The following is a 22,411-nucleotide window of genomic DNA, read 5'->3' as shown; positions in this document are numbered from 1 at the left end:
CCTAACCTCCCCAGCCCAGAGAAGGGCCCCTTCTGTGTGGCTAGAGCACTCTACTTCTGTGCAGTTGTCTTGGTTCAGTCCCTTTAGTGGGGGCAGAGACAGGTTGAACTGAGATCTGGTGTGGGTTATTACAACTCCTAACCTAAGTACAGTGTTGGAAGTCAGCCCAAGGCTGTGGCAGTTTGGAATAAACATGCCCTACCTGGCTAGAAAGTCAGGGGAGGCTTCTTAGAAGAAGTGATGCCTGTGCTAAGTTTTGAAATACAAGTGTTAGGTGAAGGAAAATATTCAAATTTATCAAGACTTTAAAAAATATGAATTGACACCTATCAATAATGAGGAACCATCCCATTAATGTACATTTTGCTCTGAGATAATAGCTCAGGATAGCATGCTACCAATTGGTTAAATGAGAAGGCATTCAGAAGGTAAGACTCTAAAACATTATTGATGGTAATGCGAGCCTTGTTCTGAGCATTCTGAACCACGCGGGTCCTGGGCTCCTGAGTGGCGCGTGGCAGCCCTGACCTCTGATTTCACCTGTGTGTGTGAAGCAGCTGACCTTGTCCCCTCTGGGTGTCCCTCTCAGGAGCGCGAGCAGATGCAGCGCTACAACCAGCGCATGATTGAGCAGCTGAAGGTGCGGCAGCAGCAGGAGAAGGCGCGGCTGCCCAAGATTCAGAGAAGTGAGGGCAAGACGCGCATGGCCATGTACAAGAAGAGCCTCCACATCAACGGAGGGGGCAGCGCCGCTGAGCAGCGCGAGAAGATCAAGCAGGTCGGGGGCCTGGGGTGTCATGGAGTGGGGCCCGACCCAGGTGTGGTGGGGCCTGAATCTTACACATTCAGGGGAGTGTGAGATGGAGCAGAGTCTTGGAAAGAGGAGTGGAATGGAAGCCTCACGCTGACGCCCTCTGGTGGACAGGAAGGAGGCTTGGCGCTGCTTTCTGATGCACGCTCCCTGCCACACTCCTGGGCTTCCGTCCTGCAGCTGCTTCCACCTTTTCATCTACTGAGACCCCCACTCACAAGTCACCCAGGGGGCTCGGGCACATGGAGTCGGTGACCCTGGACTCCTGTGATTCCTGCCTCCTCCACACACTGTCCTAGCGCGTCTCAGTGTCCCCGCCAGTCTGTGGGCTCCTTGAAGGCGGGGCTGGGAGGACTTTGCACAGGGACCCTGCCTGAGTGGCGCAGGACACTGCCTGTGTACACTCTGGCCCCTTGGGGCGTCTCCCTGAGGGAGGGACCTCGCTTGTTCTCGGTTGCAGTTCTCCCAGCAGGAAGAGAAGAGGCAGAAGGCAGAGCGGCTGCAGCAGCAGCAGAAACATGAGAACCAGATGCGGGACATGCTGGCCCAGTGTGAGAGCAACATGAGTGAGCTGCAGCAGCTGCAGGTACCGCCCCCTGCCCCGCCGTGCTCGCCCCCATCTCCCCGGGGGCACGCAGTTCTCTGGGGGTCTTGGGACCCGACAGACAGGGGAGCTCCAGGTGGAGCTGTCTCCATCCTGCTGTTCTCTGTGATGTCGGTCACATCATGTCCCCCTCCCGTGCCATAGTTTCCACATCTCTAAAATAGGTGTGGGGCAAGGGTGATGACTCCTATTTGTAGAACTGGAGTGAGGCTTTGTGAATGAGATGGCAGAGCTGAGCCAAGAGCGCTATGCCCAGGGCCTGGCAGTGGGCATGATGCTGGCCTGCTTGGTCATCCCTGTGTCTTTGGAAAAGGTGTTCCAATAACCCTAATACCAAAACCAGACATTACAAGGAGGAAAACTACAGATCAGTATCTCTCATGAGCACAGATGCACAAATCCCCGATGAAATGTTAGCAAACAGAATTTAAAAATACATAAAATGAAGTATATACCATGACCAGGTGGGATTTACCCCCCAGGGTTGGTGCAGTATACAAAAATGAGTTAATGTAATCCATGACATCAGCAGGCTAAAGAAGAAAAATCACATGTTCATATCATCAGTAGATACAGAAAACGCATTTGACAGAGGCTGACACCTGCTTATGTTAATTAGCAGAAGGGAACTTCCTTAACTTGATAAAGAGTATCTACAGAAACCTACAGCTACCATTATTCTTGATGGTAAGAAGCTCAAAATTTTCCCATAAAGTCAGGAAAAGGAATCCCGATATTGCCAAGCTGGTGTGACCCCCTTCCCTGGGGAGATCCTTGACCTCTTTAAGTTTCTCAAATCCCAATCGAGTTTGCCTCACCCTAAGGGCCCTTGCCGAGGAGTTGGTAGTTGGAGCCCCCTTGTGGTGGAGCGAAGCATTGCTCTACCTGACATGCACTGACGCTCGCGTCTGTGACCTCAGGAAACTCTCGAGGCTGTGAGATCCACCCGGCAATTTCTCGAAGGGCAGAGGGCTGTGGAGGAAACACCGCAGGTGTTGAAGCCTGGCAGGCAGGGGCTCTGCTGCTTGTTGCTGTGTGAGCTTTAGCCAGCCCACTCACCTTCTGTATTTATGTTCCCACCCCTGCCTCATGGGGTTACTGTGAGGACCAACTGAGAGAAGCTGTAGAGAGCTCGCAGCCAGCTCTGGGCAGGCCGGAAGTTCTCAAGGCGGCCATGAGTATTGTTCCCAACCAAGGCGGTTTCTAAATTCCTAGAACCCTTGAGCTTGAAACCCCAGGTAAAAGTCCCCCAAGCAGTTCTACTCCCCCAGTCCAGGACGGTGGAGGTGTCTGGATAAAGGCGCTTTCCCCCTGCTTTATAAACGCACGATAAGCTGCAGGAGTGATTCTCTGTGAGGAACCAACAGGGAACTGTCCCTGCTGTCCCTGCGGGAGGCTCCAGGTTCAGTTTTGTGAGGCAGATAACTTGCCTCATAGAGAGAGCAGTGATGTTGGCAAGCCTCAGGCAGGTCCACGGCCCTTATCCCTTGTCACAGATCTCTCCTGGAGGGATGGTATGTGACACAGAAAATTATATAACTTACATAGATACAAAATGTTTATACATACAGATTATCTCATCTCACGCTGCCATAACAAAACACCAGAGACCGGCTGGCTTAAACAACAGGAGTTTATTTTCTGACAGTTTTGGAGCCTGGGAACCAGAGATCAGCCTTGCCAGCATGGTTGGGTTCCAGGGGAGTGGATGCCTTCTTGCTGTGTCCTCACGTGGCAGAGAGACAGGAGAGAGAAGGGGGGAGAGAGGAGAGGGGAACGGAGGGATGGAGACAGGGACGGAGCACTCTAGCATGTGAGCTCCCTGGTTTCTTCCTGACTCACCCCGGCGTGAGGGCCCAATCCTCCTGGTCTCACTAAACTCCTTCTCTCCCAAAGGCCCCATATCTCCAAATACCATCACACTGGACATTACAGATTCAACATAATGAATTTTAGGGAGAAACAATTCAGTATACAGCACAGATGTTTAAGAAAATGCTATTTGTAACAGTGAAGATTAAGAGCAACCCAAGCTGGCCAAAAATACGGAAATGTTTAAATTAGATAAAGCCATACCGTAAGATACTCCGTAGGAATTAAACATCATGATTATAAAAAATGTTAATTCTTTGTAGAACTGTTTACATTATAATGTAAACAGGAAGGCAGGTTTCAGAATTTTATATACAGGGTGGGCCAAACAACACACAGGACAGAGCCTGACAGGAAATATATCTAAAATCCTGTAGTGTTTGCCTCTGTGTGGTACAATTAGGGCACATATTTACTGTTAATGGTTTTATTGTTTTGTTAAAACAACATCTGTTCATGTTGAAAAATTCAAACAATGCAGGAAGCACAAAGAAAGCTGCGAAACTGCTAGAGGTCCTATTACACAATGAAACCTATTAATGGTAATATTCTGGAGTATTCTTCCAGGCTCCTTTTGGTGCATCTGTATTCATCTGTGTAGAGTTTTGTATAAGTGGGGCTTATAATCAAGAAGACCTAAGTGCACGATGCTGGTGCCTCATGGTGTGTCTTAGCCCTCTTACCTGTCCTGCCTGGAATATGTTCCAGAATGAAAAGTGTCACCTCCTGATAGAGCACGAAGCCCAGAAGCTGAAGGCCCTGGACGAGAGCCATAACCAGAACCTGAAGGAATGGCGGGACAAGCTCCGGCCGCGCAAAAAGGTAGCCGAGTCTGGGCCGGCGGGCCTGTGGAGGGCTCTGCTTCACTGGACCACCGGTGTCTGCCTAGGATGCGGGTGGAGATACAGATATGGATGAGATACAGACTTGAGGGTTTATTTTAAGGAACTGGCTCACCTGATGGTTGGGGCGGGTCAGTCTGAAACCTGCTGGGCAGACTGCAGGCTGGGGAGCCAGAGAGAGTTGATGTTGTGGTCCTGAGCACCAGGGCAGTCCAGAGGTGTAGTCCTCTCCACAGTGGGGCTTCAGGCTTGCCTCTTAAGGCCTGCAGCTGACTGACTGAGGCCCACCCATATTATGGCAGGTAAGCTGCTCTATTCAGAGTCTACTGAGTTACCTGTTAATCACATCTAAAAAATTCCTTCACAGTGCCACCTGGACTGGTGTTTGACCAAACAGCTGGTTACTGTGGCTTTGCCAGGTTGACAGATAAATTAATTGCTACAGGGCCTCAGTGTGGTTATCTGTAAAGTGAAAATATGAATATCATACAGTGTTACGTGGAAAGTCCCTAGGCCACAGTACAGGCCAGGGACAGACTCATTTCCTTCTGTCCTAAACTCTCTGAGGATGAAGCTGCCCTAACTGTCCTTGATTCTCTGTCCTTAAGCCCTGAGGTCTGTTCTGTGGTCATCTTCAGCTCTACCTGCTCTAACTGAGGTCTGGCCAGGAGGCGGCTGCCCACCTCTGCCTGAGTGGCCTTGGAAGTCCTTGAGTTGAGGCCTCCCTCCCTGTGCTAATGGAGATTTCTGGCTGGAAGCTGGCCAAGGCCCCAGACCTTCCGATTAAAAGGTCCACACTTACTTGTAACCACACATGGTCTGCTGGGACTTGTGATACTTGACACTCAAATCAATAATACTGCTGACATAGGTTCCCTCTGGCATCAGAAGTAAATGCCTGGTACTCTTACCCAGCGGTTCTGTATGCTTTGCACATCCTGAGAGAATCTGAAAGTGAACGGTGACATTGCCTCCAGCAACTGCATCAGTTCCCAGACTGCTTGGGGGGTGAGGGGGGGTGCCTGGATTTAGGGAGGTATTCCAAGTGTGTGTTTGGTGAGCTGGTATTGGATTTTGCTGGTGGAGGCTGCCTCTTTTCCTGAATTCTTTGTAGATGCATTCTCTCCTTTAACCTTCTTCTTTTTTTTTTTTTTCATTTACCTGGGTTGCTGGTGGGACACTGACCCGGAGGTGATGATTTTCATTCTAGAATAAATGTTTGTTACACTCTTGGATTTCCAGCAGCAGCTTTGAGCTGTGGCCCATGTTGGGGGAGCCAGGGGAGATGATGGTACCTTGTGGAGTATTTTTAGAAAAATTCAAATTTTTTTATTTCAGTAAGCATAGAATGTCTGGTGAATTCAATAAGGTGTTGCTTGGGTCATAGTTAACATCAAATGTGGCCTCAGACAAGCCTTTCCTCCTGAACCTTGCTTTTGACCCCTATAAGATGAAGATAACATTTCTTCCCTTAAAACAGGTGTTTTAAGGCCTGTTCCCATGGGCCAAATGTGGCCCACCACCTGCATTTGTAAATAAAGGTTTACTGGAGCACAGCCATGCACATACATTTACATATCATCTATGGCTGATTTTATACTACAACAGTGGTTGAGCAGTCTTACCAGAGACTTTAGTGTCTGCAAAGCTGGAATATTCATGGTCTGGCCCTTTACAGAAGGATTGCTGACGGCCCTGGGTGACATAGAGGACATAGAGGTTGTATAGGGGTAAAAGAGAGGCGTGCTCTAGAGGATAGGTTCTGAAGTAAGACAAACATGGGAGAAAGTCTTTGCTCCCCCATAACTAGCTTTGAGACCCTAGGCAGTTACTAAACCTTTCTGTGCTAAAATAAAAGTGGTAGCTGATGACTTGCAGGCTGAAACTGGCTTACAGAGAGGTTTGGCCAACAGACAGCAATTTAAAGACTTTTTTGAGTTACCAATCTTTTAAGTATAAGGAAATTTTACATAAAAACCTGGATTTCCAGTTTCTTTTGAAAACTTAGGAGCTCTAGCAACACTGGGCCCGTCATACCACATGACAGCCATCAGCTGGAGCTGGGAAGGCAGTGTCCTTTCCCCATCTTTCCTTTTAGGTAGAACTCACTAGAATTTAGTACTGTTGAAGGAACGTGAGCTTAAGGGGGTAAGTTTGCTGAGACTATTTCAGGGCATCAAAGAATACTTTTAAAAAGAGACAGAATGCTGGTCAATTTCTGTGAATGGTTACTTCTATAATGAAAGCAAGTAATAATGAAGCCACATTTACTGAGTAACCCATGTGTGCCTGACTTTGCAGAGTGTTTCAGAGCCTGAACTCTAAAGTTAGACCCATCTTGCTTCTGCCCCCATGTAGCTGAATGACCTTGGGCAGTGACCTAAACTCTCTGAGCCTCAGTTTCTCCATCTATAACATGGGGATAATAGTATCTATCTCAGAGTGAAGATTAAATAAGCTGTAATACACTTAGCATAGTATGTGACATGCAAGAAGTACTCAGTAGTTACAGCCCATTAGCTTTTTAAAATATATATATATATATATTTGATGTGCACCATTTTTAAAGTGTTTGAATTTGTTACAGTATTGCTTCTGTTTTATGCTTTGGTTTTTGGCCTCAAGGCACATAAGCTCTCACGTGCAAGTCCAACCAGGGATTGGGCCCGCACCCACCACATTGGAAGGCGAAGTCCTAACCACTGGACGATGAGGGGGAAATCCCAGCCCATTGGTTTTTAACTTAATCTTTTCAAGTGCCCTGCCAGGAAGACAGTGAGATTGCCATTTTACACGAGAGGAAACAGACCTGGGGAGGAAACGTAACATGCAGAGGCCCACCCAGCTGCTAATGGAGCTGAATCCCATTTGACTATAAAGCCCCTGCTTTTTTCCTCTGCACTCTGCTTCCATTTTTTCTTTTTTTGGTCTTCTGGTATGATTTCCTTATTCAGTCGTGTCTGACTCTTTGCGACCCCATGAACCACAGCACGCCAGGCCTCCCTGTCCATCACCAATTCTCGGAGTCCACCCAAACCCATGTCCATTGAGTCAGTGATGCCATCCAACCAGCTCATCCTCTGTCATCCCCTTCTCCTCCTGCTCTCAATCTTTCCCAGCATCAGGGTCTTTTCAGATGAGTCAGCTCTTTGCATCAGGTGGCCAAAGTATTGGAGTTTCAGCTTCAACATCAGTCCTTCCAGTGAACACCCAGGACTGATCTCCTTTAGGATGGACTGAGTCTTCTCCAACACCACAGTTCAAAAGCATCAATTCTTCGGCGCTCAGCTTTCTTTATAGTCCAACCCTCACATCCATACATGACTACTGGAAAAACCACAGCCTTGACTAGATAGACCTTTGTTGGCAAAGTAATGTCTCTGCTTTTTAATATGCTATCTGGGTTGGCCATAACTTTCCTTCCAAGGAGTAAGCATCTTTTAATTTCATGGCTGCAATCATCATCTGCAGTGATTTTGGAGCCCCCCAAAATAAAGTCAGCCACTGTTTCCCTGTCTATTTGCCGTGAAGCGATGGGTCTGGATGCCATGATCTTAGTTTTCTGAATGTTGAGCTTTAAGCCAACTTCTTCACTCTCCTCTCTCACTTTCATCAAGAGGCTCTTTAGTTCTTCACTTTCTGCCGTAAGGGTGGTGTCATCTGCATATCTGAGGTCACTGATATTTCTCCCAGCAATCTTAGTTCAATGTTATACTTGGATAGTTTTAGAGGAACTTTTTGAAATTTTTTAATGGAAGGATAATTACAATGTTGTGTTGGTTTCTGCCATACATCAACATGGATCAGCCATAGGTATACATATGTCCCCTCTCTCTGGAGCCTCCCTCCCACCCCTCTAGCTTGTCACAGAGCCCCAGTTTGAGTTCCCTGAGTCATACAGCAAATTCCCACTGGCTATTTTATGTTTTACATGCTGGTGTTGCTAAGTCGCTTCAGTCGTGTCCAACTCTATGTGACCCCATAGACGGCAGCCCACCAGGCTCCGCCGTCCCTGGGATTCTCCAGGCAAGAACAGTGGAGTGGGTTGCCATTTCCTTCTCCAGTGCATGAAAGTGAAAAGTGAAAGTGAAGTCGCTCAGTTGTGGCCGACTCTTAGTGACCCCATGGACTGCAGCCCACCAGGCTCCTCCGTCCATGGGATTTTCCAGGCAAGAGCACTGGAGTGGGTGCCATGCCTTCTCCCCTATTTTACATGTTAGTGTATATGTTTCCATGCTTCCCTTCTTAATTGGATGTGTATTTTAGAACTCAAGACGTTTTTCTGGGGTAGGACACCATTTATCTTGTTAAACTTGCGTGTGTCCAAAGGAAGAAGCAGCTGCAGTGCCGGCTGCCTGGCGCCCCCCTCGGAGTTCCATGATGTGCTCTCACTGTGTCAAGAAGCCCTGTCCTACAGTGGCTTTCAGAGTCAGAATCTCAGGGGGTGGCACGGCTGCGCTTAGGTTTTGAAAAGCCCCCTGACTTGGCAGGCCAGCAATCTGCTTAGGAACACTGTGTCCTCAGACAACTCTTGTTAAAGCTCTTCCTCCATCTTCTATTAGAGCCTCAGGTTTTCCTCCAGTCATCTGGCTGTTCCCTGGCAGCAGACTCACTTCTGCTGTTCCCTTGCGCCTGTCTAGACTGGCATTTCCCTAAAGCAGAACTCTTGGCCCACAGGCAACTCCTGCATGGTTGAGGCAGTAGGAAGCAGGAGGTGGTACTTACCTTCTGGGTGGTGGGCTCTGGGAAAGGAAAGAGGCAAGACCAAGTTACCTGAGCACTGAGGCCTGGGGGGTGGGGGGCGGAAATTTCCAGAGAAGACCACTTTGGTGGTCCAGTGGTTGGGGGAGACTTGTGTCCTAAGTGGCGTGACTGAGCTCCATCTGCCCTCTGTCCTAGGCTCTGGAAGAGGATCTGAACCAGAAAAAGCGAGAGCAGGAGATGTTCTTCAAGATGAACGAGGAGGCAGAGTATGCAAATCCCACCACCCCAAACAAGGTCACCAAGTTCTTCCCCTACAGCTCTGCAGACGCTGCTTCTTAACAGCCCCCTAGGGCCGCTCTGTGAACGAGTAACTCAGGACCCCCTTCCTTCCTGCTTCCATGCCACTCGCGTCCAGCCCCTTGCCAAGTGCCGCCTCAGCTGCGCCCAACGGCCCTGGCACCCCTGAGTCCTCACTTACTGTGGAGGGCGAGGGTTCACGACGGCCGCCTGACCATGCTGCACTTGAGCCCAGTGACCTGGGCTGTCGGTGGGGCCACGGACTAGGAGGAAGAGGTGCTCTGTGGCCTCGAGGCCCCTCCTGTTGCCAAACCAGCAGCTGTGCTGTCTGTGAGCTTGAAGCGCTGCCGCCGAGGTCCCCGTGGGTCCACTCATCCTGTAATTCTCGGGGGCTTTTCAGCCGTTCCCCGCAGTTGGAGACAAGAACCAGGGCTCTTAATGCCCATTTTGGCTCCAGCAGAGCCTGGTGTGCAGCCAGATGCCTGGGGTGCCGCATCCCCAGCTCCCCCAGTTTGCTTTCCTCCTGAGACCACCTCCACAGGGTGGGGCAGGAAGAGCCTGCGCGCTCATTCTGATCTCAGGTGTTTCTTGCCGTCTCGCGGTCCCCCTTTGTGCACACACGCCCCTCCACCTTCCCACGCACACAGAACAGGGCCCGCTGGTGCTACGCAGGCTTGCCTGTGCCCTGGGCCTCTTGTGCTGGGCGCACTGGAAGGTGCTTGCCGGCTGAGCCCGTGCCACAGAGCATGTTAGGGCTAGCCACTGGTATGGGGTGGGGGTGCTGGGTGTTGGCCCCAGAGGCACAGATGGTACAGGCTGAGTTGCCAGTCTGTGATGCCTTTTTGGCCCCACAGAGGGATCCTCTTCAGGGATAGACTTCCCAGCCCAGTCACTCTGTCTCCCAGTTGCCCATCCTGTCTGCAGGTGCTTCGGGAAGGCCGCTTCCCTCTGCGCCGTGTCCCTCCTATTTCAGGGTCCAGCCTCACACTTCAGACAGAGGCTCACAGGCACTGCACCTTCTGTTCAGGGAGAAATACGGAGTGCTTCTTGCCCCAGGAAGCTGACAGAAGCAAAGCTTCTGTGTCTCAGATGAAGCCCTGGGCCTTGCCGCCTCAGCCGGCCTCCCAGAGGTTCCACTCCTCATGGGCTAGAGCATACATAACCCGGTAAGGCGAATGCTCAACCCAGCATTCAGTTCATCTACAAAGAAAACCGTTTTTGTTTTTCCCCACCTTTATGTCTAACTTGATATAAATGAATGTCTTCCTTAGGAAAACATCTGCTTTAAAAAAAAAAAATGAAGGTGACTGAGACGAGTCAAATGGGCATACTGATTCCGGGCATGAGTTTGCTGGTGATGGGTGGCTAACACTCTGGGAAGAGTTCCTCTTTCTTCCTCACCTATAGGTTAAGGTTAGATGTTCTGTCTTTCTACAGCAAGTCTCTGGAGTTTTCTGGGTACTCTTGTAACTGGATTTTGGGAAAGGAGGGTAACCATTCAATAGAAAAAGGGACTCGTGGTTCCACAGACTTACATACGCAGTGAAGCTGCCCCAAGGGCCGTGGGAGGGTACTGGTCCTCTTAGGTTAGTGAGCGCTTAGCTTGCCTGCTTCAGTGTTTGACCCAGAAGGGACAGTTTTCAGGTCTCCCACACATGAGATAAGGGAAACGATCCCCTTTGACCCTCTTTGGTGCACAGGTGCGGGGGAATCGTGAACTAGCGGCAGCGTGACAAACGCAGTTCCACCGGCGAAGCAGCAGGGGCGCAGGGTCTCGCAGTGGCCGATGGCAGGGCTGGTTTGGGCTTTGTTTACAACACTGCCTTCTGTAGCCTGGGTATGAGAGAGAGTATTAGGAGAGAGGCCAGTCTCATGGTTTAGGAGGAAGTCCTTCACATTGGAATCTCTTTCAAGGAGGTGCCGCTTTCTGCTCAGCACCGCCTGAGCCCTACTAGTTCCCCCGTCCTTTCAGGATGGGGTCCGCTTGGGTCCTCCAGGCTCACCGTTAAGCCAGTATGACGCCTCTCACTGAGGAAGCCCATGCAGTATTCTCCGTGTTCTGTGCTAATGTTTTCTCTGGAAGGGACAGACGGAACTGTTTCTCATTTTCAGTCAGTTTTTAGCAGAGTAAATAGAACTAACTTATATTTTCCCTTTTATGGAGAAGTTATTTTTATGTAGTTTCCAAACTTTATATAAAAAACTTTTGTGAAGTGTTCTCTGCAAAGTTAACTGCAAGAATGTAAATATGCTTCTAATAAAATAACAAGGTGAGAAACTCTTTGCATTTGGGTTTGTTCTCTTGGATTGGGGTGGGGAAAGCAGGGAGGAGACTTACCCAGGAAATGATTTACTATTGTCTGAGTACACTGGTGCCTCCCAGGGTGTATAGCAGGTCAGAGGTCAGGGTTTCTGTTCTTGAAGAAGTTACATTTGATGTATTTTTTCTACAGACATTTATATCATTCTCATTTAACAGCAAACATTTTGCCCCTAAGAGTTTTTACATGTTAACTTACTGAATCCTTTTCAACAACCTGTGAGGAAGGCACTGTCATTTTATAGATGAGGAAACATACTGGGTAAGGGGAAGATCAGGTGAAAGCTCACAGCCCTGGTGCCCATGGAATTCAAAAGTTTGAACTCCACGGTCTTCTCCACAGCTCCTCTCCCACCAACTGCATGCATTACACTCAAGCAAGAGACACACAATTACCCACTGTCTTCTCTGCCATACAGAAAGCGATGGCCACGCTTCTAAAACCTCATTCAGGGGTTCTCAACCTGGAGTCTATGGACCCTGTTACACGCACCCAAGGGATCCACGGGGAGAATTCAGGGTATCGTTGTACCTGAATGAGAAAGGTAGTCTCACTAAGCTCTAACTGAATTTCAGCATTTCCTTTCTTTATGGGTATAGGCAACAAACTAATATTATCAGCAGTACTTGTGACTATGTCAGCAGTAGAAATCACAGATACTTCATCTCACATTAGAGATGTTGCAGACATCTTCAATTAGCGCTTTTGTTCGTGTTGAAATTATAGTAGTTACTGGACCTATCACTAGAGAGACACAAATGTACACAATATATATATCTACATAATACACACATTTTCTAGTATTCTGACACCTTCTGTTTCATGATGATTAGTGTCACTTTAATCTGTGTGCTTTACACTGTGCATTTGCGAATGCTACCCTGAGAAGGGGTTTCCGTTCTTTGTGGAATGTCTTGGCCCTTCCCGTCTGCAGCCCTGAGTTGTCACTGGCCTGGAAACGCTCTCACCAGCAGGTGGCGGGCCCGTCCCAGTGCCCCACGGGCCTGTCAGCCTGACGTGTCCGGGGGATCATCAAGGGCTAGGAAAACGACTGAGGTTCCCAGGAAAAAGGATTCATGAGATTGGTGATAGAGACGGCGCATTAGCGGATGCGTGGGGATTTTCCCACTTCCCATGAGATCATTCCACGTTAACTGACACCTCTTAGGCACCATGAACTAGAGATGCTGAACTGAACAGGACACTGACACTGGCTTCAAGACGTCTGTTCTGCCGAGAAACAGTCCTGGTGGAGCAGAATGCTCGCTCAGGCTGATGCAGCCTGGGAGACTCAAGGAACACCTCCCAGTGGAGGTGACCCGTATCTAGGATGACAAACCTGCATGTGGCCAGAACACGCACATTCAGAGACTGGGCTGCAGCTGAGGGTGAGTGGTTTGTGGGGCCATGAGGCTGACTGGAGAGCAGGGCCAGACCTGCAAGCCAGGCTCAGGGACCTTTACTTCCTGAGAGCAGGAAGAAGGCTAGGGAAGAGTCTTCTCAGAGGGAGGACACTCGACATGAGCGTGGCAACTCAAGAGATCAGCCAAGAACAGAGACAATATCAAGTGGGAATATCGGCCCATGAAGCTTGGAGGCTTTAGGAAGGAAAGGGCATACTGTAGGCTTCATAAGGGCAGGGAGGAAGACTTTAGCTGACCCCTAGGTACCCAGAGACTCAGTCTGGGCTTCAGATGTGATAGAGGGTTTATAAAGGGTGCAGTAGGGTTGTAGGCTATAGACTGGATGTACATTCACTCTGCTACCACGGGTATTCACTAGGTCTGATTAACAAGTATGTCTTCAGATAAAAATGCAGCTGATAGAACTAAACAGGAGACAGGCTGGGACCTGGAAGCCTTTGCTGCAGTGCTTGTACATGGACAAACATCTCCTCCAGCAACAAAATACAGAGAAACTATAAGGAATGAAAAATAACTATGCGTGAGTGGTTGGGGCAAATCATGGACAACAAGATTCAAAAAGGTAAACAAAACAAAACCAAACCCCCAGTTCTCACTTCTGAAGAGATGGGAGCACAAGCAGGGCAATGAGCATGCCCCCTGCGCACAGCAGCGCCTAAGGAGTATGCAAACCACCCAAGCCACTCCTCTGACCTGATCTCCGGACACACTCCTACCCTCACCACAGATCACAAACCAGCCCCTCCGCCCAGGGAGTGAGCAAGGGAACCTACTGTTCTCGTTCCTCCACCAGTAAAGCCTTGCCTGCATCTGCTGGGCCTCTTATTAGTTTCTATTGATGAAGGAAGGCCAAGAACCAGGGTTGGTGACAGATGCATGGTGCCCAGTGTGGGGCGGTAGTCCCCTTTCTGGGAGGGGACCTGAGTGCCTCCAGGACCACCAAAGGCAGCTTCCCCATGGGTGACAAGTGGCCACCTCTTGTTTCAGGCGGGCTTCCTAAGCCAGGTGACAGAGGCAGTCAGGAAGTATCCCAATCCAGATCCTGAGCCTGCAGAAGGAAGGACACTACTGGCCCTGCATTTTATAACCCAGGTTACTCATGATGTCAGGAGAGAATTACAAAAGCTGGAGGCTGGGCTCAAACCCCATTGTCAGCCTTGGCAGAGGGGGCCTTCAAGGTTTGTAACCACCAAGACTTAAATGGGAGAGGCCAATAAGGATATGTGCTTAGTTGCTCGGTTGTGTCCAACTCTTGGCAATCCCACGACTGTGGCCCACCAGGCTCCTCTGTCCATGGGATTCTCCAGGCAAGAATACTAAAGTGGGTTGCCATGCCCTCCTCCAGGGGATCTTCCCAAGCCAGGGATCGAATCCAGGTTTCCTGCATTGCAGGCCGACTCTACCAACTGAGCCACCACCGATAAGAGGTTAATAAAAAACACAGCTTTCGGCTGCTCTGACTCACCCACCACCTCAAGGGGACCCTGGAGGGCTGAGGAGGCTAGACAGAATGACAAGACGTCGACTGAGCCTTCCTCGCAAACATCTGCATACTGACTGATGAGGCCCAAGAGCCTCCCTGGCTCCAGATGCTACTGGATTCATCCTTTCTCAAATGGAGCCTCAGGTCACCCTGAATGTGGCAGTTAGGAGCACTGACTTTCTTGTAGACACTGGCGCCGCCTGTTCTGTTCTGACTCGGCCAGCTGGCCTCTCCAACCGTGACTGCACCATGACAATAGTTGACGGACAGCCAAAGGTAAGGTGATTTACGTCTCCTCTGGCCTGTGGAATCGGGTCCATTATTATTACACACTCCTTTTTGTATATGTCAGAATGCCCTGTGCTGCTCCTCAGAAGAGACCTGCTAAATAAATTAGGAGCTAGTATTTTCTGAGGGGGCTTCTCAGGTAGCTCAGAAGTAAGGAATCCACCTGCCAATGCAGGAGATATAGGTTCAATTCTTGGGTTAGGAAGGTCCCCTGGAGGAGGAAATGGCAAGCTACTCTAGTATTCTTGCCTGTGAAACTCCATGGACAGAGGAGCCCGGCAGGCTGCAGTCCTTGGGGTCTGGAGTTCAGAGGAAATGTCTGGGCTGGGGATATAAATTTGATAGTATGAAGTGGGTAGCTGAGAGAAATGAAGTAGGAGAGACAGGTATGACCAAAGGGCTCATTCAGTCATGTCTGACTTTTTGCAACCCCATGGGCTGTAGCTCACCAGGCTCCATGATCCATGGAATTTTCCAGGCAAGAATACGGGATGGGTTGCCATTTTTTTTTTCTCCAGGGGTTCTTCCTGACCCAGGCATCAAACTCCCGTCTCTTGCAGTCTCCTGCATTGGCAAGCAGACTCTTTACCACTGAGCTACTTGGGAAGCCCCAAAAGATATATGTAAACTATAAAAAAGAAACAAAGATTTCGTCCTGAAGGTCATGTGTGATAGCAGCTTCATGCTGGAGCTAGGTGACTGCTGCAACCTAACACACTGGAGCAGAGGATGATAGGTAGGGTCTTTATGGTAACCTAGGTAAGGGATGCAAATTCTCACATACAGTTTTATATCCTGACTTTTCCTCTTATATCAGGAGCATTTTAACAACTGAAAGGTCTCTGTAAATATAGCTTTAGATGGCTAAATAACCTACCCACCTGTGAATGTATCAATACATAATCCACTTAACCACTATTATAAAGTTTGGCATTTTGGCTTTTTCAGTTTTATGTTAGGAACCTTAATTCTTTCACATAAACGTTTATCTTCTGTGCTATGTAAAACCATTTCCCCCTACCTTGGTGATAAAAATCTCTGGGAAATATCAATGATTTTCTAAAATTATTGGTTGGTGGTTTAGTCGCTAAGTCATGTATGACTCTTGCGACCTCATGGACTGTAGCCCGCCAGGCTCCTCTGTCCATGGGATTCTCCAGGCAATAATACTGGAGTGGGCTGCCATTTCCTTTTCCAGGGATCTTCCCAACCCAGGAATCAAACCCGAGTCTCCTGCATTGCAGGCAGATTCTTTACCAACTAAGCTATGAGGGAAGTCCTAAAATTTTTTGAGCAAATCTAGTTACTAAGTTTTACTTTCACATTTAATTGAAATTTTTTCAGCCAAATCAAGCTTGAACTAAACTAAGAAGCATGTAGTGAAAAAGACAGGCATGACTGGGATGACACTCACCAACTGCATCATCTGATTCTATTTCACATATTTTCAAGTGAGATGACCGATAGGGGTTACCAACCAGCATATGTGAACAGCTAATAAAGTGTCACAAAGCCCCAACCTGATTGAAGAATGGGCAGAAGAACTGAGTAGACCTTTTTCCAAAGAGGAAATGTAGATGACCAACAGGCACATGAAAAGATGCTTAACACTACTAATGCTCATGGAAATGCAAATCAAAACCACAATGAAATATCTCCTCACACCTGTCAGAGTGGCTAAAGAAAATGGGCAAGGAGAATGTGTGTATAACTATATACAGTAAGCAAATATAATCATATAAATATGTGTGATTATATATATATATGCACATACACACACAATGGAAAAGAATGAAATTCTGTCATCTGCAGTAACATGGAGGGACCTGGAGGGCACAATGCTAAAGTGAAGTCAGCCAGACAGAGGAAAACAAACTCTGCACATGGAATTAGAAAAATACAACAAACTAGAGAATATAACAAAAGAGAGGCAGACTCACAGGCACAGAAAACAAACTAGGAGTTACCAGTGGGGAGAAGGAATGGCAGAGGGCAATACTGGGTTAACTGCTGCTATTACTACTACTACTACTGCTGAGTCACTTCAGTCGTGTCCGACTCTGTGCGACCCCACAGACGGCAGCCCACCAGGCTCCCCCGTCCCTGGGATTCTCCAGGCAAGAACACTGAAGTGGGTTGCCATTTCCTTCTCCAATGCATGAAAGTGAAGAGTGAAAGTGAAGTCGCTCAGTCGTGTCTGACTCTTCGCGACCCCATGGACTGCAGCCCACCAGGCTCCTGCATCCATGGGATTTTCCAGGCAAGAGTACTGGAGTGGGGAGCCATTGCCTTCTCCAAGGCACAGACTATTAGGTATAAAATAAGCTATGAGGATATACTGTACAACACGGTGTGCGTGCGCTCAGTGGCTTCAGTTATGTCCAACTCTGTGACCCCATGGACCGTAGCCCACTAGCTCCTCTGTCTATGGATTCTCCAGGCGAGAATACTGGGGTGGGTTGCCATGCCCTCCCCCAGGGGATCTTACCCAGGGACTGAACATGCATCTCTTAGGTTTCCTGCGTTGGCAGATGGGTTCTTTACCACTAGCACACCTGGGAGGCTCATACAACATGGAGAATATAACAAATATTTTATAATAACTATAAATGGAGTATAACCTTTAAAAACTGTGAGTCACTATATTATACATTTGTAACTAAATTATAATATACATCAACTATGCTTCAGTTAAAAGAAAAAAAAATCCACCCAGGAAGCTGTGTGTTTAAGATACTGCAGAACAAGATGGCAAGCCCCAGTGACCATGTGGAGGACAGCCTTCTATCAATCCACACAGGCCATGGACATAAGCTGCTAAATAGATTACTGACAGTGATAAGCAGCTGAGATTTGAGGGTTGTTTGTCACTATAGTATAACCTAGCCTATTCCAGTTTATCTGCTGCCTCCTCATTTCTGCCACTCTGTTCTCTTCTTCCCCACTCACTCCAGGGTTGGAGGAGAGAAGAGGGAGTTAAGGAGGGAAAGAGAGGTAAGACACCCACAGTGGCTACTCTCGGCGCTCCACTCAGATGCCCTTAAAGGCCCCTCTTTGCTCCTTCCCCAGCTTCTGTGCCTTTGCCTTCTACCAGGCCATAGCTGAGACTTTTCAGAGGCCTATTCAAGGGCTACTGGAGCTGCTGTGCCCTCAGCAGAGTCAGAAGTGCTCAGGAATTAACATCGTCCCACCCAGGGATGGGCCTTAGCCAGTGACTGGTGTGGCAGTAGGAAAGCCAGCTGCCTGGCAACAAGTCTGGACAAACTCTTAGGCACAGTTTATATTCCAAAGCTCTCCTGTGGCCCCAGGCTGAAGCTACCCTCCATGGGGCTTCGTTTGAAGTCACACTTTTGCTTTGCTTTTCCCCTCCTGTATCCTGCTTCTCCTACTCATTTCCAGTTTTTCCTGGGAGCATTTCCTAAATAGATTACTTACAGGCAAAGTCCCATTTCATTTACTTCTGAAAAACCCTAAGACATTTGGAATTGGTAGTGGTCATAGGAACCAGACTCTAAAGTCGAGATTTTGGAATCTGATCACTTGCTGGTTAGGTGACAATACAGATGCTATCACTAATGCTAAGTACAGTGTGATTAGCAGCTGGCATACCCTAACATTACCATTACTAAAATATGTACCTGTGGTAAACTGGAATCAGAAACAGCTGAAAGGGGTTGCATGGTCTTGTGCAATACAGAGCAAGTGATAACTTAAAAGACTATGGAATTAGTTCATTATTGCTGGATGCTATTGATGAATGGAAGAGCGAAAATGACAAGCTCAGAGCAGACAGTCACCAATTAGGCGAGATGTAAAAGTCAAAAAGTCTCTCCAGGAGCTTTTAAAAAAGACTGCCATCTACTGTAGCTGTAATGTTCATTGTGCTAAAGGCCAGGCACAAGACTATTGCAAGCACAGGAGAACTTCAGCAACGGCTAAGTTCACGGCCTCAATAAGTCTCCTACACCAGTGTCAGGCCCCTGATAGGGAAGGAGTGGGGCCCTGAGACGTGGGATAGAAACATCCAGAAAGATGCACTTGAGAATATTTAAGCATAAGACCCATTTGAACATTTTGGGCATGCAAGACTGAACCCCTTCCCCTTGCAAGAAGACAACAACGCCCCACTCCTTGCAGAGACTACACAAAGACCTTAACTGAGTAAGATGTCCTTCTGCAAAACAATACCTGCCTTTCTCAAACCTTCCCTGTACCCCTTCCTGGACGCTAGGCCAATAACTAGGATTATGTCTCGGCACGACCCACACAGGGAAGTTCTGGCCAGTTAAGGATGGAGAAGAATTATTCACCAAAGGAGCGACAGGACCAGGCTAATACAGAGCAGCAAAAGCCAGGAGTGCTTGCTTGCAAATGCACCCTGAGGTTGCTGAACCAGGGTCAGGGGTATTGGAATATTACTGTGGTTAACGGAGTGCTTGTTGACATGGAGATACTCTTCCAGGACTCGATAAGTAATATCCTGACAAGAGGCCTTGGAACCGATCCTAATAGTAAGATAGTGGTTAGATACTTGGAGAAGCTGATCCCACATTACATGAGGAACTATGATGGAACCACCGTGACAGTGATGAGGAAGGAATGCAAAGTTTCCAAACTAAAGCACATCAAAGACTCATCACGAGAGCAGGGATTCTGGAAGTCAGGTAATATATGTAGTCCTGGCTCTGGACTTTCTTACAGTGGGCACAGAGTCTTCACTGGCATACCTGGTAATCATTTCCTTGATATCTAAATGTATAATCAGGTTGTATATGCTCAGCACGTGGAAGAACCCTCATATTAGTTCCTTGACCTGTGTAATAATGACTATTGTAGTAGAAAAGGCCAAACAAAAGCCCCTGAACTGCTATCTCCCTCCCCACTGCCTCAAATCTGGCCAAGATGTGCTTGTGCTTGGTCACCATGTCGTGTCTGACTCTTTGTGACCCCATGGACTGTAGCCCACCAGAGCCCTCCGTCCATGGGGATTCTCCAGGCAAGAATACTGGAGTGGGTTGCCATGCCCTCCTCCAGGGGATCTTCCAAATCCAGGGATCAAACCCAGGTCTCCCACATTGCAGGCAGGTTCTTTACCGTTTGAGCCACCAGGGAAGCCCAGCTAAGATAATAAATCACAAACAATACAGCCTCAGCAGAGAATCCACGATAGCCAGCGTTACTATTGCTCACAGGTCCTAATGTCCATTCAACATCTCTAACTCAACATGCTCGAAACTTGGGTTTACGATCAGAGCTGACAAACTCACAAGTCAGTGATTTGCCTTTGTTTAGAAGAATGTTTAAGCATTCTCTTATGGCATAAAAAACTTTTGTCCAAGTTAGTAGATTCCTGCTATTGGTTAAAAGATGCGACACAGTCTGTGTTCAGAGGGGAAGCCTTTACACCACTATACAAAAACAGATGGCTAATAAGGACCCATGGTACAGCACAGGGAACTCTACTCAACACTCTGTAATGGCCTATTGGGGAAAAGAAGCTAAAAAGAGCAGATTTATATATACGTGTACCTGAATTACTATGCTGTATACCTAACACAACAGTGTAAATCAACTACACTCACTAAAAATTAAGAAAACAAGCAAACAATATTGCTTCTTGGGTGGAATGCTGTGCTAACCTAAAAAACTTAAAGGGTGCAAGGGTGGTAACTGTTGTTCAGTTGCTCAGTCATGTCCAATTCTTTGCAACTCCATGGACTTAGCATGCCAGCCTCCTTTATCTTCCACTATCTCTTGGAGTTTGCTCAAATTCCTGTCCATTGATTCAGTGATGCCATTCAACCATCGCATCCTCTGTCGTCCCCTCCTAGCATCAGGGTCTTTTCCAATGAGCCAGCTCTTCACATCAGGTGGCCAAAGTATTGGAGTTTCAGCTTCAGCATCAGTCCTTCCAATGAATATTCAGGGTTGATTTCCTTTAGGATGGACTGGTTTGATCTCCATGCTGTCCAAGGGACTCTCAAGAGTCTTCTCCAACACCACAGTTCAAAAGCATCAATGCTTCAGCACTCAGTTTTCTTTATGGTCCAACTCTGACATCCATACATGACTGCTGGAAAAACCATAGCTTTGGCAATACATTGGCAAAGTGATGTCTCTGCTTTTTAATAGGCTGTCTAGGTTTGCCATAGCTTTCCTTCCAAGGAACAAATGTCTTTTAATTTCATGGCTGCAGTCATCATCTGCAGTGATTTTGGAGCCCAAGAAAATAAAATCTGTCACTGCTTCTACTTGTCCCCCTTCTATTTGCCACGAAGTCTTGGGACAGGATGCCGTGATCTTAGTTTTCTGAATGTTGAGTTTTAAGCTAGGTTTCACTCTCTTCTTTCACTTTCATCAAGAGGCTCTTCACTTTCTGCCACTGGAGTGGTATCATCTTGCATATCTGAGGTTGTTGATATTTCTCCCAGCAATCTTGATTCCAGCTTGTGAGTCATCCAGCCTGGCATTTCGCATGACGTACTCTGCATAGAAGTTAAATAAGCAGTGTGACAATATACCGCCTTGTCGTACTCCTTTCCCAATTTGGAATCAGTCAGTTGTTCCATGTCCAGTTCTAACTGTTGCTTCTTGACCTGCATTCACTAGACAGGTAAGGTGGTCGGTATTCACATCTCTTAAAGAACTTTCTACAGTTTGTTGTGATACACACAGTCAAAGGCTTTAGCATAGTCAATAAAGCAGAAATAGATGTTTTTCTGGAATTCCCTTGCTTTCTCTAGGAGCCAATGAATATTGGCAATTTGATCTCTGGTTCCTCTGCCTTTTCTAAACCCAGCTTGTACATCTGGAAGTTCTGGGTTCATATACTGCTGGAGCCTAGCTTGAAGGATTTTGAGCATAACCTTGCTAGCATGTGAAATAAGTATAATCGTATGGTAGTTTGAGCATTCTTTGGCATTGCTCTTCTTTGGGATTGGAATGAAAACTAACCTTTCCCATTCCAGGATCCTTGCCTGGGAAATTGCATGGACAGAGGAGCCTGGTGGGTTATAGCCCATGTGGTTGCAAAGAATCAGACATGACTAAACAGGCACTCCCTAGTCCCTTCAAAAACCAGACAGATTTGGCAGATGACAGTGGACTACTGAAAACTTAATTAAGTGGTAGCCACACTGTACCTGCTATGCTAGACATGGTACCTATACTGGAAGGAAGCAACATGGCCTCTCTTACATAGCATGTCATTACTGACCTAACATTCCAACACTGGTCAGGAAGAAAGGTCAGAAAGAATTAAGCATCTGCCTAGGATGGACAACAGTAGACACTGACAGTCTTATCTCAGGGCTCTCCTGGGAACTCTGTTCTGTCAAAACACAGTCCAAATCAACCTTGACTTTCTGGACCTTCCATATATCACCACACTGGTGCATTACGTGGATGCATAGTGTTAACTGTACCCTATGAGCAAGAAAGGCCGATTACTCTAGATGTCCCAGTAAGACCATGTACTCCAAGAGGCTCAGAGAGAAGAATCTTACTATGCCAGTACAATTCTTTAGTACCTAATGATCCAGGGCACGTTATGCCAGGACATCCCCTTTAGGGTACACGAATTGCTATTTATTACACCTTATCATTGCAACTCCTAACACTAAGAAACAAGCACTGTGCTTGCCAGTCCTCTTCCATAGTCAGAGAAGGCACGTGCTATACTTGAGAATATTGCTCCAGTACATTTGTTGAGTGATTTGGCTATGAGGTTGTGCCCCATTAATGCTGCTCCTTCAGTTGATACCTA

At 47.7% G+C, this 22,411-nt stretch overlaps 1 protein-coding gene and 1 long non-coding RNA gene across 2 annotated transcripts in view; one reads left to right on the top strand and one right to left on the bottom strand.

Annotated features, from left to right (window-relative positions):
* The window catches only part of STK10 (serine/threonine kinase 10), a 130,051-nt gene extending 118,643 nt beyond the window's left edge, over window positions 1-11,408 (top strand). The window contains exons 16-19 of the mRNA XM_015101234.3: window positions 590-778; window positions 1,272-1,397; window positions 3,996-4,109; window positions 9,029-11,408. Of these exons, the coding sequence (XP_014956720.3) occupies window positions 590-778; window positions 1,272-1,397; window positions 3,996-4,109; window positions 9,029-9,172 (573 nt within the window). The 3' untranslated portion in view covers window positions 9,173-11,408. The remainder of the gene's footprint in view (window positions 1-589; window positions 779-1,271; window positions 1,398-3,995; window positions 4,110-9,028) is intronic.
* The window catches only part of LOC105602450 (uncharacterized), a 43,974-nt gene continuing 24,593 nt past the window's right edge, over window positions 3,031-22,411 (bottom strand). The window contains exon 3 of the long non-coding RNA XR_009596741.1: window positions 3,031-21,131. This is a non-coding gene — a long non-coding RNA (uncharacterized LOC105602450). The remainder of the gene's footprint in view (window positions 21,132-22,411) is intronic.

Source organism: Ovis aries, chromosome 16 (assembly GCF_016772045.2).
Source record: "Ovis aries strain OAR_USU_Benz2616 breed Rambouillet chromosome 16, ARS-UI_Ramb_v3.0, whole genome shotgun sequence".
NCBI classification, from domain to species: Eukaryota; Metazoa; Chordata; class Mammalia; order Artiodactyla; family Bovidae; genus Ovis; species Ovis aries.
The sequence above is the reverse complement of the archived record's forward strand: the minus strand, read 5'-3'. Positions and strand labels throughout refer to the sequence as shown.